General features: G+C 47.7%; 2 protein-coding genes across 2 annotated transcripts in view; one reads left to right on the top strand and one right to left on the bottom strand.

Moving 5' to 3' along the window:
- The window catches only part of ARL9 (ARF like GTPase 9), a 94053-nt gene that overhangs the window by 37409 nt on the left and 38548 nt on the right, over positions 1-18096 (bottom strand). The window lies entirely within an intron of this gene.
- On the top strand, positions 2228-7588 carry SPINK2 (serine peptidase inhibitor Kazal type 2). The gene is made up of 4 exons (XM_069854865.1): positions 2228-2270; positions 2720-2757; positions 3626-3735; positions 7478-7588. Exons 1-4 carry the CDS (start codon positions 2228-2230, stop codon positions 7521-7523), a joined length of 237 nt encoding a protein of 78 aa, XP_069710966.1. The 3' UTR covers positions 7524-7588.

Below are 18096 nucleotides of genomic sequence, written 5' to 3'. Positions count from 1 at the left end.
AGTTTTCCTCCAGATTTTCAACATCTCATTCCCCCACATTTTTGGGGCAATATTTTGAGGGGGCTGAAAGGGAAGAAGAAAAACATATTTTCTATCTTTTGCAGATGGTTCTGCTGTTTAAGAGCAGAATCGCAGTTACCTGAACTGCTCTGTAGCTCAACATGAGAGGTGAAGGTTCCCCAGCCATTCTTGGAAGTATTATTCTTCTGGATTAGTTCCCTACCTGTGACAAGTGTGAGTTTAGGAACTGCAAGAGCTTTTTATATTATTGTCTGATAGTACTCTTAGGCTTTTCTAAGCCCAAACATTTCTGATCTGTGGGGGTTCCCTTGAACTGGTTCACCTGATTCAAATCTTCCCCAGCGAGAACAGCCAGATCTCACCTGTGCCTTAGGCATCCCTGATTTGCAAGACTCTGGTCGTTTCTCTGCAAGAGATTCGAAGAACTTGGAGAGGAGGGAAGGCTGCAAGAGTGACAGTTCCTGAAAAATTAATTGGTCCAGCTGAGACATCAGGATCTGGCTGTAGGTGGTTAATGAGGCTGGGACTATTGGAGGTGAGAGGATGGTTTTCTCTCCTCCCGCTCTGGCTCAAGGAGGCTACAGGCTTGTCCTTGAGCCACGTGGTGGCAGCCTTGCTCACAGAAAGTGCTCTGCGTTGGGTGCTCCCATGACTGGTTTTGTTCGCAGCATCTTTTTAGGGTGAGGAGCTCAATGGACCATACATGCTGTCAGCTAGATAATATTGTACTGTAATGTATTCATTCCCACAGCATCAGCAGTGCACAACCGCTTCCTTTTCTTGCTGTGATGGAGACAACTATAATTCAGTGTGAAACAGCCTCTTCTGTAGGGCTGGGTGCTCCAACATGTATTGTCAGAGCTGCACGAGTGACAGAGCTGTGTAGGAATGAGGACGTGAGGATGTCTGGAGCGTGTGAGACCTCACCCAGTCTTTTAGATCCCTGCCTGACAATCCCAGAGGCTTCCGGGAGCTGCAAGCAAGGATAAGCAACCCCACGGGGATCTCCTACTGGTAGGGCAGGTGCAGACCTCTTGTGGAGGGCAGCATTTGGGCACCTTAACCCCACATCCCCCAGCACCAAAAGGGAAGGTCCCTGTCTCTTCTCCACCCCCGGAGGTGGCTTTGGAGGCGACTGCCCCTCCCCAAGCCCACAGGTGAGAATCATAGAATCACTAGGTTGGGAAGGACCCACCGGATCATCGAGTCCAACCATTCCCATCTATTACTAAGCCATGCCCCTCAGCACATCATCCACCCATCTCTTAAACACCTCCAGGGAAGGTGACTCAACCACCTCCCTGGGCAGCCTGTGAGGCCACAGCACATCCCTCCCCATCCATCCATCCATCTCAACTCCTCCAGCCCCACCAAATCCTGACACCCTCCCTCTCCTGTACGTCCTGGAGCTTTCCCACTCCCTTGTGTGCCCAGGTCAGATGGAGACTTGAGCAACCTGGTCTGGTGGGAGGTGAAGTGAGGGTGAAGGCAGATGGGAAGCAGAGTAGGGAAAAGTACAAGGGGAAAGAAAGCAACGCTCGCTGTGAGGACAGGCTGAGAGAGTTTGGCTTGTTCAGCCTGGAGAACAGCTGGACATTAGGAAAAAATCTGGACATTAGGAAAAAGTTTTTCACAGAAAGGGTCATTGGGCACTGGAACAGGCTGCCCAGGGAGGTGGTTGAGTCATCTTCCCTGGAGGGGTTTAAGGCACGGGTGGACGAGGTGCTGAGGGGCATGGTTTAGTGATTGATAGGAATGGTTGGACTCGATGATCCGGTGGGTCTCTTCCAACCTGGTTATTCTGTGATTCTGTGATTCTGTGATTCTAAGAGAAGGCTGAGGGGAGACGTTATGGAGGCTTCCAGTACTGAAAGGAGCTCCAGGAAAGCTGGGGAGGGACTCTTGATCAGGGAGTGCAGACACAGGACAAGGAGGAGCAGTTTTAAGCTGCAAGAAAGGAGATTGAGATGAGATCTTGGGAAGAAATGTTTTCCTGTGAGGGCAGCGAGGCACTGGTCGGGATTTCCCAGGGAAGCCGAGAATGCCCCATCCCTGGAGGTGTCCAAGGGCAGGTTGCATGGGGCTTGGGGCAGCCTGACCCAGCGGGGGTGGAGCCGGCTGGGTTCGCGTGTCCCACCCCAGCGCCACCGTTGGAAGCCTCCGCGCCCCCGGCCCGCGCGCCCCGCGGCCGGTACCGTTGGCGGCCATGGCGGTGCCGGTGCTGCTGCTGCTGCCCGCCCTCCTCGCCGGTACCGGGGGAGCGGGGAAGGGCAAACCGGGGCTGGTACCGGGAGTGGGGGGGGGAAACTGAGCCGGTCACCGAGCATCCCGGGGCGGGGGACGGGGACGGGACGGGAGCCGGCAGCGGCTGCTCGGGATGGGATGCCGGGAGCAGTAACGGGCACCGGCTGCTCGGGATGTCGGGACCAAACAGCGGCTGGGTTGAGGGATGCCGGGACAGGGCACCGAGTGGTCGAGGGATGCAGAGTTGGGACCTCGGCTGCTCGGGGACAGGACCGGTAACGGGCACCGGCTGGTCGAGGGATGCCGGGATGGACACGGGTGCTCGGGGAGGCCGGGATGGGAGCCCTCGGGGTGCCGGTAACGGCCGCTCGCGGGCGGGGCGGGGGGCCGGGCGGGGCAGGGCGCCTTCAACGCCGCCTTCAACGCCGCCTTTAACGCCGCTCTCTCCCCGCAGGGCTCCTGTCGTGCCCCAGAGCCGCCGCGAGCTTCCCGGTGAGCGCGTCCCGCCCCGCCGCCCCCGGGCAGGGCGCCCCACGGCCCTCCGCGGGCAGGGCGGCTCCTGCCCCAGCCCCGCTCCGCAGCCCCGGGAGATGCCCCGGGCGCTCCCTCCCGGCAGCTGAGGGACCCCGGGAGCCCTCGTGATTCCCACCTCTCGCCATCCCCGTCACAGAATCACCAGTTTGGAAAAGACCCACTGGATCATCGAGTCCAACCGTTCCCATCAATCACTAAGCCATGTCCCTCAGCACCTCATCCACCCGTCCTTTAAACACCTTTAAACACCTCCAGGGAAGGTGACTCAACCACCTCCCTGGGCAGCCTCCACCAATGACCCTTTCAGTGAAAAATTTTTTTCTGATATCCAGCCTGAACCTCCCCTGGTGGAACTTGAGGCCATTCCCTCTTGTCCTGTCCCCTGTCACTTGGGAGAAGAGGCCAGCACCCTCCTCTCTACAACCTCCTTTCAGGTAGTTGTAGAGAGCAATGAGGTCTCCCCTCAGCCTTCTCTTCTCTAGACCAAACAACCCCAGGCTCCCTCAGCCGCTCCTCATAAGACTTGTTCTCCAGCCCCTTCACCAACTTCATCGCTCCTGTCCCACCGGCACCTGAAGGAGCTGTGTTTTGTAGCACAGATATGTCCTGACACCACAGCTCAAGCCATGCTGGGCTGTGGGAGCCCAGCCCCGAGCTGTAAGAGCATGAAAGATAATGTGGGACTTGATAACGCTGTGGCAGCTCCCGCTGAGCTCTCCCTCCGTGCTGGGGAACGCTGGTGTTCTTCAGAAGCTCTCAGATCAGAAGCTGATCCGAGACCACTTTCAGATGGTGTATCTTATGCTTATGTCCCTGTTTTCCCTAGCCTGCTTGCCAGAACTACGGTATGCCTGGATGCCCAAGGAACTTCCAACCAGTTTGTGGGACTGATGGAAAGACCTACTCAAATGAGTGCATGCTCTGCCTTTACAACAGGTAATCATTTTGTTGACGTCTGAATCTTCCCCCTCCCTGTAAGCAAGCACAATATTCACCCTCACATATAAACATGTAAACATATAGAAATAGTTTAGGTCGGAAAGGACCTTAAAGATCATCCAGTTCCGCCCCCCTTTTGTGGGCAGGGACACCTCCCACCAGACCAGGCTGCCCAAGGCTCCATCCAACCTGGCCTTGAACACCTTCAGGGATAGGGCATCCGCAACTTTCCATGGGAAACCTGCGCCAGTGCCTCACCACTCCCATAGTGAAGAAATTCTTCGTTATGTCTAGTCTAAATCTGCCCCTCTCCAGTTTACACCCATCGCCCCTAGTCCTACCACTCCAAGCCTTTGTGAACAGTTCCTCTCCAGCTTTCTTGTAGCTCCTTCAGTCACTGGAAGGTCACTATAAGGTCTCCTTGGAGCTTTTTCTTCTCCAGGCTGAACAACCCCAGTTCTCTCAGCCTGTCCTCATATGGGAGGTGCTTCAGCCCTCTGATCATCCTTGTAGCCCTCCTCTGGACCCGTTCCAACAGCCCCATCTCCATCTTATGATGAAGATTCCAAAACTGGACACAACAGTCCAGGTGAGGTCTCACAAGAGAGGAACAGAGGGGCAGAATCACCTCTTTCGCCCTGCTGGCATCCCAATTAACTGACACATTATTGGCTTTGGATCGTTCGTACTCTGTTAAACTGCAGTTTTAGCAGTGTCTTTTCAACTATAAATCCCTTGCAACAGCTTTTATCATGACACCTGTAAATTACTTGGATTGGATTCAGTTTGCTGTGAGTACTGAATATTCACTTTTGTTATTCTTAAAGGGGAGTATCTCAGGCTGCTTGTCACATACAAACAGCGCCGTATTGCCATTAAATAAAATGCTGGGGTATTCCATGCTCTCCACTAGAGAACATGAAAGTTCACACCCCAAAATGCAGCTTTTACTTAAAAATATTTACATTCTAGATCCAATCTCCTGTACTTCCTTTTGCAGAGAAGATTAAGAATGCCAAACTTTAGGAGAAAATACCATTTAGGTTGTTTAAAAAAAAAGTCAAGAAAAAAGGTCTAATATTTAAAGGAGGATATCTTACTCTTTAATTATTTTTTTAAACAAATTTAAAACATAGAAAAGTAGTACTTAATGAGCATCGTTGCCCCACATTATGACTGACAAGAAACCTCTAGAGAGCATCCTCTCTACAAACTAAGAGGAACTGTTTATGAATTGAATTTGATGGTGAAAGGAACTTATATAAGTGAAATAGCAGAATTTCTGTTTCCAGTAGAGCAAAGAAGTGAGAGTAGCACAGCAGCAGTGATGGTCTTTTACAAAATAACAACAAATAGATGGATCTCAAGAAAGGGAAGGCTGAAACATATTTATGACTTCAGGGTGGGAGAAAAGTTAATTATGACTAGATAGTTTACATAGTTCAAATGACCAAGATAGAGGGAACATAGGCCAGAACAAGAAAAATGTCAAAGGTCTCAAGGGACGCTTAAGGAAATAATCTGGTAGCCTTTTCACCAAAGTACATCACAAACTGCCTAAACAAAAGACAAATTGCAAAGAGAATTTGTAAATCTATAGTCTAGGAAAAAAAAAAAATCAACAAAACCAGAGAATCAAAGGAGGCACATGGTATAAACTGTGAAAAGAAAAAAAGAAATGTTGGCATGGTGGACATTAAGAACCAACCCATCTTTGCTGCTTAGAACTTTGTTGGAGTAAGTTACTAAGTGGTTGACTTGTAGACAGCAGAGGTAAAAAAGAGAGTAAGCAAAACTGATACAGATTTGTCAGAAATAATCCAATCAAATCCATGAGGTTTAGTTATTGGCAAGATAACTGTCCTAGCAAAGTAGGAAGAAACAGAAGTGTTGATTCATGACACCAATAAGACATTTTACATAGCTCCACCTGACATTCACACAAACAGACAAATAGTTATTCAGATGGAATTGTTAAACTGTGTAGAGCTATTAAGTGGGATTTACTTTAGGTGCAGTATGTAATTCAGTATTTTTGTAATGAATTGGATAACAGAAACAAGATAATGAAAATTGGTAAAACACCATGAGATACAATGATCGGTGCAGGACAGTGTCAAAATTCCCAGGGATCTGGAGAAATGGACTGAAATCAATACAATGAAAGAGAAGTGCTAGGAATTGCACATAGTGCAAAACCATGTTGTGGAGAAACAGACAATTCACTTCAGAGGGTCTAAGGTACAGTCCATCACGCTCTTCAGGAAAGGACAACAAACAGATCTCTCTGCCTTTCTTAAGCTGCATGACCAGTAGCTGCTGAGATCAATAGTGTGATGTGGTGATGTATAAACAGATACATGGGCATATCCCATGGCGATTTATGAAACAGTTTCAAATTAGTTTGGTTGATTCTCAATAGCCAACTTGCAGGTCACTCCCAGCCTGTGTTTAAGGCCATGAAAGGATTCTTTGAGTCATGCAGGATTGTGTGGGCACCTGGAGAGACTCAGATGCATCAAGACTACTGCAGGAGATGTTGCTGTGGCTGATCCACAAGAACATGAGACACCTGGAGAAAAGGTGCAGCAGAAACCCTGTCCGCCCTTGTTCTGCAAATGACCAAAGCTGGTCATCTTCCCTGCCTTTTTGGGTTTTATTTAAAACTTAGATGTAATCCATTTGTAAATGGGCGTTCAAAGGCAAGTCCCAGATCTCTTCCACTCTAAGTGTCCAGTAACAGTGACAGCAGCTAATCTTAATTTAAACCTAGTCTGGTAGCACCACAAGCATCTCTTTGCAAACAGATGCAGCAGCTTCAGCTGCATCTGCAGGGCTCAGCATAAGAGCTCTCCTTCAGCCAGAACTTTTCCTTACATCCTTATGTCTGTTTTACATTATCTAGGTTTGATTTTTTTTTTCTTTCATATTTCTAACCTGCTCCTCTACCCTCTGGTTAAATGATCGTTGATACAAGTATTAGTACAGGTTGTCACTGCACTTGAGTAATCATAAGCCTCTTGAATTTCATGACAAATAACCAGTTTGATTCTATTACAACAGGGAAGCAAACTGAAGATCTAGGGCAGTTTGGATTCTGTCACTTCCTTTTGTATCTGTACTTGCTTTGCTAAACAGAGATTTGTAAATGGAGCACCCCAGAGTACCATGTATGTGTCTTCAAAAAAAAAAAAATCTAATGTTCCAAACCTTAAGGAAGACTTGGCAAAAATTTACTTAAAGAAGATTCCAGCATTCAGAGAACCACACATTCAAATTTTAATGAAGCCTGCGATGCAGAGATGCATCAGGATTCACATCCTTCCCCCTGAATTCCCAAGTGAAAGTGGGAAATCTTGTAAACATTAAAACTGGTTCCCACTCCAGAGTCTGTGAAGTTTGACTTGCGTTAGTGCTTTGTAACAGACACCTTAGTCCTCATGGTGAGATTTGTCGTGTGGTCTGATACTTCACAGATTTGCAGATGGCTTTATCAGGTTTTTATAGGTAAAAAAGCCTGAAGTGAGACTGGTTTTGGCAAGTGACTCACTCTGTGTGATTCTTAATTCTTTGCAACACAGTTACTTTGCAGTAATGTTTGCTGTAAGTGATGCAATTAAATGCATCGCTGCATTCAGTTGAACACATGGAAGGAAATGGGAGCATCCGCCTTATAAAACGCCTCTGTTAAATTCAAGTTTACTGCTTCTTGTCTAAAATACTTCTGTTCTGCTTTCAGTGAAAACAACAAGGATGTCCAGATTTTCAAGGAGGGAGTATGCTGATTATAGCAGATGGACACTTCTCAAGAAGATCAGAGGGATCCAGACAGTCTGAGTGGGAACAATGCTTTAAATGTACCTTCTGTGTGTAGCCTGTATTAATAAATAAGTTTGCCTGTTTAAACAGAGTACTGTTAATGTGTTAAACAGTGTTTATGAACTTAGCCGTTATACACTTATAACCTGAACACTGATTTATTTTCTCATGCAAGATAGATCATAAGTTGTAAGAGAGATGTCCTGGCTGTGTACCAGTAGGTCAGTTGTTTGGAGAAGGAAATGAGTGGTCATTCCCACAGCACCACCTGGGAGCAAGGATGCTCCAGCACCTCTGCAGCGGGCAGTGCTGGTGGCAGCTGCTGCTTATTGTTTCTGGGAGGATCTGAGCCCACAGATGCCAAGCATCCCTGGGGAGCCACCAGAAGGTTTTTCTGTGGTGGGTACCAAGCTGGTGATGATGACCTGACACATACCAAGCCTCTGTCCTGATCTCCCTACCTGCAGGTCCTGCTGGTAAAGGGCAGCTACCTGGGCAGCCTCTGCTCCTGCCACAGATAACAGCATTTTCAGAGTACTAAAGGCCGGGCCAGAGGGCATGCCCCTGGCCCTCTGGGCTCTGCTCCCTGGGGCACTGGTGTCACCACCCTGGGCTAGCACACAAGAGTCACTTCCCACAGCAAAGATCAAAGCAAAATCAGAAAACTCAAGACTTGCGTAAAAGGGTGCACTCTGGTCTGGTGGACCTTCACACAAGGAAGGTAAGCAAGCGCTGGGGTTCAGTCCTTTCCTCTACCCACTTGTCATGCATGTGAGCACACAGCCTTTCTTAGGTTTATTCCCTTATGTTCTGCTAAACACTTCTGTTTTCTCCATGTTATGGTGTGTTGGTAATATGCAGATGGATTCTACCTTTGATCCAAGTCAACTGGCACCTGCTTAGCCCTGGCCCCAGACAATGGCTGCGTCAGGCTTTGCTGGGCAGCAGCTGTGCAGGCAAAGACATACGGCACACTTTGTACCTGATGAACATTCACAGGTCAGTGAGTTTGGGTTTGAAAAACAATAATGTTTTTGTCTTGTAATACCTTTAAAGTGTTGAAACTACCCTTCTCTTCCAGCACATGCCTGCTTTCCTTTCCTTCATGCAAAGACAAATCACTGATGGAGGGATGTTGTGCGTGGCACAACTGAAGGGCTGGAAGCTTAGGATAAAGCAGTCAGATGGAGACATGAATAAGTGCATGGAAAAGAAAGATGGATGGTGACTTTCAAAAAGGCATCAGTTGTGGATGGAAAATTAATTTCTCTATTGATGACAAATGGAGAAAGTTGTGTTTGCTCCCAGCTGTCATTTCCACACTTCTTCAAATTATACCATATGCCAAAGCAGTAGTGTGCTATGCTATGCATTAACATGTAGCTGGAAAGTATAGTGGTTTCTTCTTGTATTTCTATTTTGATAACTAATTGCACTTGCACAGGAACTTTAATAAATCCAGTCTTGTTAGCTGTAGAAATATACCTTCAGTATCTGATGAGAGCATCCACAGCATTGTAGGTTGTGGTTTGGTGGGTTTTTTTGGCAAACCTCAGATAAAATACCTGGTTTTGGTAAACACCATGTAGGTTGACAGTTGTAATCACGCTAGAGCACTGGTCCCAGCATATGAATGGTTAAGATGCAACCATAGCCTCTATTCCTATACAGCTGTTCTGTTTGTCCTGAGTGACACAGAAACATGAGCAAGAGCAGAAGCAAGAGGTCTAACCAGGGAGCTATGGTCTAAATCCCATGGGGGACAAGTCAGAATGAAGGGCTTGAACTTGTGAATTTCCATCTTGCTCCCTAGGTGGCAGAATTTGATTTCTTTTGAATCTCATTTTATTTTCTGTTCCTAGTAGGAGTGTAAGAAAAACTTCATTAATAATTATCATTTGTATACATAAACTTTCTGTTAGGAGTTGTTTCTTTTCATCTGTACTATTACCGTCATTAACACACAGACAATCTCATTTACTTAGCAACGTTAACTTGCTTTTTGCCTGCTCATTGAATTCAGGTATGCTGAAAGAGACTACAGTACACTGTTTTGTAAAAAAATTATTCTGGGGGCAGATGCCTCATAGATGAACCTGTGGCACTCATTGCCATGCTTAGGGTGGCACTGGTTCTGTCTTAGCTTTATGATTTTGTAGCTGGTCATGAAGCAGTTGCTTCATTTTCTAAACCCTAAACATTTATAGAAGCAGGACAGGTTTCTGGACAGAGCATTCTTAGCTGGATAACCTCAGAAAAAAAAAGACATTTTTTTCTGTGACTGATTCTCATCTTTACTTTGAGGAAAATTTAACTTTTTTAAGTACATTTTTGTCAACAGGTGAGAAATTATATAAGATTCTGGCACAGTTGTTTTATTTTATCTTTTAAGCAGATCTGAAATCTTCCTGACATTAGATGCAAAACCATTTAGAGTTGACCTAAAACGATTCCCACTTAAGCTAATCTCTCCCAGCTTCCCTAGTGACAGAGGCAAAGAGGCTGAAAAGTCCTACCATGAGGCTTTCTAGAATAGAGAATAGGGCTGGGACTGAGATGCTCAACTTGGCTAGTAATAGTCTGGTGCTATTGTAGGTTCCATGGGATATTGCAGCAAGCCTCAAACCACTGCCCTGGGTTTCCTGAAAGTCCTTTTTCTCATCTGCCAGTCCCCTTCAAATATTTTGGATACCCAGCAAGCTGCAGATGTCCTTGAAGGGACACCTGAAGTGAGCCCTCTATCTTCATCACTGTTTGAAGAGCGTATGTCAAAGTGAGGAGTGGGTCCTTTAGGAAGCTTTGAGGCTGCTTTACAATAGATAACTGCATGCATACTCTTATCTTCTGGTAAGCATTGGGAAAGTCCACGTAGCTTGTTTATCTCTGTGGATTTCTAAAAATCAGCTTTGTATTTACATGGGATGCAGAACTTCCCCAGGATTTTTTTTTAATGGTGCAGGTGGTGTTCTGCGGATTTATGGATATACTTGTCCCACAATGTCCGTGCCTTCCCTAACCTTGTTCTAGGAGACACTAATGCGTCTAAAACGCACAAAGCAACAGTGAAATTATTATGAATGGGAAGCCATGTCAATAATTATGTATATCTAATAAGAATCATAGAGTTATAGAATTGTTTAGGTTGGAAAAGTCTCTTAAGATCTTTAAGTCCAACTGTAAACCTAACACTGCCAAGTTCACCAGTAAACCATGTCCCTACGCACCACATCTACACACCTCCTAAATTCTTCCAGGGATGGTGACTCAACCACCTCCCTGAGCAGCCTCTGCCCTTTCTGTAAAAAATTTTTTCCTGATGTCCAGCCTGAACCTCCCCTGGAAGAGCTTGAGGCCATTCCACTTTGTCCTGTCCCCTATCACTTGGGAGAAGAGGCCAGCACCCTCCTCTCTACAACCTCCTTTCAGGTATTTGTAGAGAGCAATGAGGTCTCCCCTCAGCCTACTCTTCTCAAGGCTAAACAACCCCAGTTCCCTCAGCCGCTCCTCATAAGACTTGTTCTCCAGCCCCCTCACCAGCTTCATCACGCTAAGAAGATAGTTTCGCCAGGAGAATGCAAGGGGCAATATACAGTTTATGGCAATTTTTGTGCCTGGAAGTTAGGTAGTTTTGCAACTGTAATCAAAGTGTAAAACTTCACTACATATATTATTGCTGGTTGTGAGCTAGGTAATACTCATGTCAGAGTCAAACAGAAGGCAACAAGCAAGTCATCTGCCTGGATCACCAAGGCAAAGATATCCAAACTTTCTTATCACCTGTTATCATCTGATAGAGCTCCAAGAGAGGAAAAATCTGCATATTTGGGGGACTTCCTCCAGAAGAATAAGGATGCCCTTTACTAAAACAGTGAGAAGAAGAAAAGGAGATTTTGAATCCTGAAAAGAAAACCAAACATTTCGGCTCATGGGAGGGAAAGAAACATTTGTTGCCCTCTAACAAACGTTACCTTTAAACTCTGGCGTGTACCAGTAAGCCAGAAAGCATATAAAGCATAACATGCTAGAATGGGGATCTTACATGCAAATTTTGTATTGAACACCAGCAAAAACTTGTTCCTTGTGATGAAATAAACACTAAAACTGGGACCCACAGAGGTTCTAGGAAGAACAATCTTCAAGATGGTCACAATTCAGCTGCTCACAGCCCTAAGTAACCTGATCTGTAGGGCCCTTGGAGGGCCTGCTTGGAGCAGAAAGTCGGACTAGAGGACTTGAGAGGTCCTTTCCACTTCCATTATTCTGTAATTTGTAATAGCAAGAGGCTAGTGCATTTGTCACCAGCACCTGCACTGCTCAAAATCTGGTGTTATCAGAACACCAGAAGTATTCTGACAGGCCTGACTACTCATGAGAAAGCACCTAAGCCATTTAGAGGGTTGCACGTAAGTACACAGCAGAGACAAGTCTCTGAACACTTTGATTTCCCATCTCTTGGATTCAGACTTCATAAAAATGTGCAAACTTCATAAAATGAGTGCTTAGTTCCAAAAGTCAACTACCAGGGAGTGATAAGATTACTTTCTTCAGAGGAGTCAGTACATACTTAGAAGCTCAGGAAAGCCTCCAGGTCTTTAGAAATGGCAGGTCCACAAAGCTGGAATAGCAGGGAGCTCCCAGGAGCAGGAGATGTCCCATTGCAGGTGACTGGCTCCTCAGGGCAACGAGGCTGTCAGAATAACGAAGGAGCCAGCCACGAGCACCTCTGTTGTGCTCACCCTGCTGTCGCCACAGCCAGCCACGTCAAGAAGACTGTTGGCAGCCAACACCCATGTAGCTGCAACACCTTCAGCAGTGATGGCTTCCCAAGAGCAGCCAAACCTGAGTTGCTAAAGGGAAAAAACATTTTTTAGGTTAATTGTACAGGGCCACTGAAGCCACTCCTCACAGCCAGCAGCTGGAGCAGAGGGCCAGTCTCCATTACAACCCTTCCCTGTTCACTGTCACTCTACAAGTCATCTTGGTCACCTACCAGTGCCACGACGCGCCTGGGGGCTGTGGCACATGTCACACAGACAAGCCCTGAGTCCCACAGCGATTCCCCGGCAGCTGGCCCTGACAGCTGCCTGTTGCCAATGCTGCAAAGCAGGCATGGGGGCCAGGCACTACCTGCAGCCAGGGGCACCTTCCCTGCCCCTCATGGCCCACAGCAGCCACCAACCACCCAGCCTTGGGACAGCACAAGGAGAAACATGGTCCTCATTTGTCATGGTGAAGGCTCAGGAGAGCAGCTGGGCTCGATGGCGCAGCTACAAGCTGGTCTGCATCCATGCTCACCTGCTACAGTCAATGTTCACACCTGCAAAAGGGAGGGATAATGTCCTTTCATTGACCTGTATGCAAGAATTCGAGTTAGGACATCCAAAACCAGGCAGCTTCAGTCTAGAGGTTCAGACCAGGGTGGATTTCAGCAGGGGTTTTCCAGGCTCCTGCTCCCTTGGCTTGCTCCCAGGAAAACGCATGGCCATCCAAACCTCTGGAAGGACACTCGCTTCTCTTCACATCCCTCCAGTTCTTCAGGAGTAGAGAGCATATTTGCATGTCTCCTTTGGCCCCTTCCCAGCCTTTCACCAGTGCCAGAGCCCATGTTTTCCTGGGCTCACACACATGATGCCCTGCTGGCTCTCTCTGCATGCTGGGGCACGCTCTGCCCTACACGCAATGGCAGCACTGCTGAAAAGCCTCCTGGCAAGGAACTGCGCATATCTGCACCTGGTTTAGTCACTTCAAAACAATTCAGTTAGTAAGAGGGAGAGGAGAGAGGAAGGCTGTACCCCAGGCAGAAATTGCACATGGAAATAGCGATGAGATGACACTGTTCTCTGAGAAATATTGGAACAACCGGAGGAGCAATAAAACGCTGCAGTTTCCATCCACACAGCTGTATCCCATGGACAAAGAAAAGGCAAGGATCTTACTGGAAGTCACATCTGATTCATATCTATCTGGTCTGAATCAGCTCTAACGCTGAGGAGAGAAAGGCTGAACCCTGCTCAATAAAATAAAAGGAAAATGCATGAAGGAGAGTGCAGTCGAGGCAGTTGCTGAGCCTGGGCAGGCAGCCCTGCTCCAGCAACAGGAGCAGCAAGGAGCCACCTGCGCCCACCACCTCCTCTTCCCTCTGCCCAGGACACGATCTGAGAGCTGTATGCTGTTGGCTTTTGGGCTGCAGCTAGTGCCTCTGCTCTCCCAGGGGGGAAAAAATGAGAAACGATCAATGATTCAGCCAGGTTCTTGTGTTTTGAGGTATCCAACAAAGGCAACTGTTAGCTGCAATCTGCAAAGCACCCCACCTCTTATGCTGTTCTGGAGCAAGCGGGTTTTGAAGATAGAAATCTCATCTAATTAGCTGCCAATTATCCTGTGAGTCAGCACGGGCAACTCTTTAACTGAATGGAAGCCAAAACACCTCTATGAAGCCATGTTTCTAGCCATACTCTTGGGGTTAGTAGCCAGAAAACCTGAGTGCACCAGGAGAAACAGTGAGCACATTCTCAATGTTACTTGTTCCTCTTGTTACTTGTGAGTGTTTCTAATATGTAGCTGTAATGAGGAAAAATTGAAATTCAGAGTTGGAGTCTTCGCATTTATTCCCAGGCTGGCTGGCTCCTCTTTAAGATATTTTAGAAAAGACTGATTTTCACTGAGGACTGGCTCAAAAAAGACGTTAAGTTACTCCACACACACACACATTGGAGAGCTAAGCAAACATTTTTCTTGCTGTTTTTGCACACAGTGAGCTGCCACGGAGCTTTAAGTTGACACTTTCAAAGATCTGCTCTAACTCCATCATTTCTTTGAGGAGCAGTGATCATCAGCTCAACACTACATCCATACAGCCAGGATTCTAGACTCTAGTGCAGCCGGGGCACTCAGCAGAGACCATCACCCCGGTCACCACCTTCTTATCAAGCTGCTTTCCCTGCGGGCAGGAGGTACCTCAGGATCCCAGCACATGCCAGGTGGCACACATGCCACTGCTGCAGGGGTGGCAGGGCCAAGAGGGTTTGGTCACTGCCACTGTGACTGGAAGAGTTGCAAATAAAGGGCTCCCTCCATCCCAACAAGTTCCTGGCCAAGCTGTGGCAGCTGGTGAACAGCCTGAGCGTCATCTCCATGTATTGAGATGCCCACGGTGAGGGGCTGCTCATCAACTGGCCACTCTTCAAGCGTGAGCTGCCAGGCCCAGGGCTGGCTGTCAATGGGGAGGCTGGCACCAGCAGCATCTTCCAGACCAAGATCTTCCCCAGCTTCATCTGACAGCTCAGCTTCTACAGCTTTCACAAGATGGGGATGGGGCTGGCAAGCAATTGCAATGGTGATGGCTCTGTTGGGCTCCTGCACCGCTTCCAGCACCCTCATTTTTGGCACAGTTGCCCCAACCTCCTTCTCCATCTGAAGCACCTGATGAAAGCCAACAAAGCACAGCTGGCAGCCGGCCTGGAGACTCCCAACTGCCCGCCCAACCACTTCCACCAGCTGCTTGGCATGGCACAGAGTGACAAAGCACTGCTGCCGCCCTCACTGCTCAGCAAGGCGAAGAGCTGCTGAGGTGGGGTGGGCCACGTGGGGCTGCGGTACGTTTGAGAAGCCCTGAGTAGCACAGTATTTGAAAATGGGCCTTCCTGGTGGGAGGAGGGCTCCCTGCCCTTGCAGGGACCCTTGGTGGTCCTGGAATTCACCCAGCATAGGAAAAAACATGGGCATTCGCAGCGTAACTGTCAGCTTCAACAAAGGCACCAAAACTTCTAATATATATGGAGTTGTGATAGTGTAAGAGTAAATACCATTGCATGAAATAATAACTGACTTAAAAAAGAATAAGAGGAATATCAGGGAAATAACAAAATGGCAAAGTTTGGGATATTTTAGTCTAAACTGAACTAGTTGAGGGCTGGCAAAGTTCCCTTTGAATTTTTTTTTCCTTGACAAGTGAAATGACTTGTCATAAAGTACTTCCAAAGCCTTTTGGAGGAGTGTGACATTGCCCCCCACCTGCCCCCCCGTCTTGCCTGATTTAACACGCAGCACTGATGTCAGTCTGGAGTATAATCACCAGAGAAGCAAACCATACTGATCCTAGCTGGGGTTGTTTAGCCTGGAGAAGAGGAGGCTGAGGGGAGACCTCATTGCTCTCTACAACTACCTGAAAGGAGGTTGTGGAGAGGAGGGTGCTGGCCTCTTCTCCCAAGTGACAGGGGACAGGACAAGAGGGAATGGCCTCAAGCTCTGCCAGGGGAGGTTCAGGCTGGACATTAGGAAAAAATTTTTCACAGAAAGGGTCACTGGGCACTGAAACAGGCTGCCCAGGGAGGTGGTTGATTCATCTTCCATGGAGGGGTTTAAGGGATGGGTGGACGAGGTGCTGAGGGGCATGGTTTAGTGATTGATGGGAACAGTTGGACTCAATGACCCAGTGGTTCTTTTCCAACCTGGTGATTCTGTGATTCTGTATATATATTTTTATTGATTCCTATGCCGTATTTAAAGGCTGCACAGAATGGCTTCCCTTCTGGGAGCAAAACCAGTGGAAGGTGAACTGGATGCCTGTTTGGCAGAAAGAAATGTGGGAGGAAATCCTAAAGGCTGCTAAACAGAGACCCGTAGTGGTGGGGTGGGTGGCTGTCCATCAAGGAGGAGACCATCCAGTCCACATCTTAAATAATCAGGTAGATTCGCTCAGCTGCCCAGCCACTCTGGCTGGGGAAAAGGAGAAGGAAAAATGGGAACAATTATTAGAGTGGTTGCACATCAAACATGGCCACTCAGGGGCCAGAGATCTCATAAAGGAGGCTGGCAGCTGGGGATGGCCTGTCACGTGTGAAATGTGTAACACCATCATCTCTGCTTGTAGCATGTGTCACATGAGACCGGATAAGTATCGCTTGCAAGACCTCCCTGCTGCATCTGCTGGGTTCACAAGAGTGCACTAAACCACACCAACCTCCGACCAGCAACTCATTTCTGTTTCTTCCATGGTTTGCGTAAGTAAAAATGGCACCTTTTCACTCTGAACTGCTCACGACCTTCATCTGGCAAAAGTCTGGAGCTGGAAGAACATGTCTTGCTTTCTCTAGGGATAAATGTATTGTTTACAATTGTTCTGCAATAATTACTTTGGCTAAAGGACTCTTCCTAGAAAGTAGGCCAGTCTCAGTTTTAAAATATCAAAGTAGACACAACTGCTTTTCTTCGTGAAACTGTCAAAATTTCTCTAAAGCTGTCAAATGTTTAGAGTTATTAAAATAAAAGCAAAATAAGCATTATTTTTTAAAATTAAAGACCCCCACTGTCTAAGGTCGTCTCATGGAGCACAAGGAAGTACAGCAGGGTGCTGTCTCCCAGACCATGTATTTGGCAGAAGCTCAAGCACGTTGGTAAATCAGCTAATTATGGGTTAGCTTCTGAAGTAATTTCCACATAACTTTGGAGAGCAGAAGACCATTTAGGAGGTTAGACAATCTCTGAGCCATTTTTACGTAATAAACCAAATCCTATTAAGACTGGTACAGGAACAACTAGCAAAAATTAGAGAGGGAAGAAAAAAACCAAAAAAGGACACCCTCAAACCCCATTGATCATAGCCCACACTCCCAGCACCTCCAACTCACTCTCCTAGAGTTACCTCCTGCTCTCTATTCTAGGTATTCCCCGTGTTCCCTCTTTCTACACTCTCCTACCCACAGTCTTCCTCTACATCCCATCTCTACACCCCAAATCCTCCTCACCACCTGAACTCCCCTCGTTCCCAGGCACATCTTGGCCTCTTCCTCTGATGACCTTTGCCCACATCCCCTCACACCCCTGATCACCACCATCCTCCACCCACCACTTCCCCGCACGCCCCCCACCCCATCTTGCCCCTTTTCCCATGAATGCCCCCCAAACACCCTCAAAGATCCCCCCCAAGCCTCCACCCCCCAGGAGCTGCTTCCTCCTCTGCCCTCTCTGCCCTTGATGCCCCTGCCCACCCCTGACCCCTATGAGCTCCCAGAGCCTCACATGGGCGGTCTCCAGCTTGACCTCTTCCGCCTCCATAGAATCACAGAATAGTTTGGGTTGGAAGGGACCTTGAAGATCATCCAGTTCCAACCCCCCTGCCATGGGCAGGGAAACCTCCCATTAGATTGGGTTTCCCAAGGCCCCATCAAACCTGGCCTTGAACACTTCCAGGGATGGGGCAGCCACAGCTTCCCTGGGCAACCTGTGCCAGTGCCTCACCTCTCTCCTAGTGAAGAAATTCCTCCCTATGTCTAGTCTAAATCTGCCCCTCTGTGATTTAAAACCATTCCCCCTTGACCTATAACGAAAAGCCTTTATAAACAGTCCGTCCCCAGCTTTCTTATAGCCCCTTCAAGTACTGGAAGGTCACTATAAGGTCTCCTCAGAGCCGTCTCTTCTCCAGGCTGAACAACCCCAACTCTCTCAGCCTGTCCTTGTCTGGGAGGTGCTCCAGCCTTCTGATCATCCTTGTAGCCCTCCTCTAGACCCATTCCAACAGCCCCATATCCTTCTTATGTT

The sequence above is a fragment of the Phaenicophaeus curvirostris genome, chromosome 4 (genome assembly GCF_032191515.1).
Source record: "Phaenicophaeus curvirostris isolate KB17595 chromosome 4, BPBGC_Pcur_1.0, whole genome shotgun sequence".
In the NCBI taxonomy this organism is placed as follows: Eukaryota; Metazoa; Chordata; class Aves; order Cuculiformes; family Cuculidae; genus Phaenicophaeus; species Phaenicophaeus curvirostris.
Note: the sequence above shows the minus strand (reverse complement) of the source record. Positions and strands in the feature narration are given on the sequence as shown.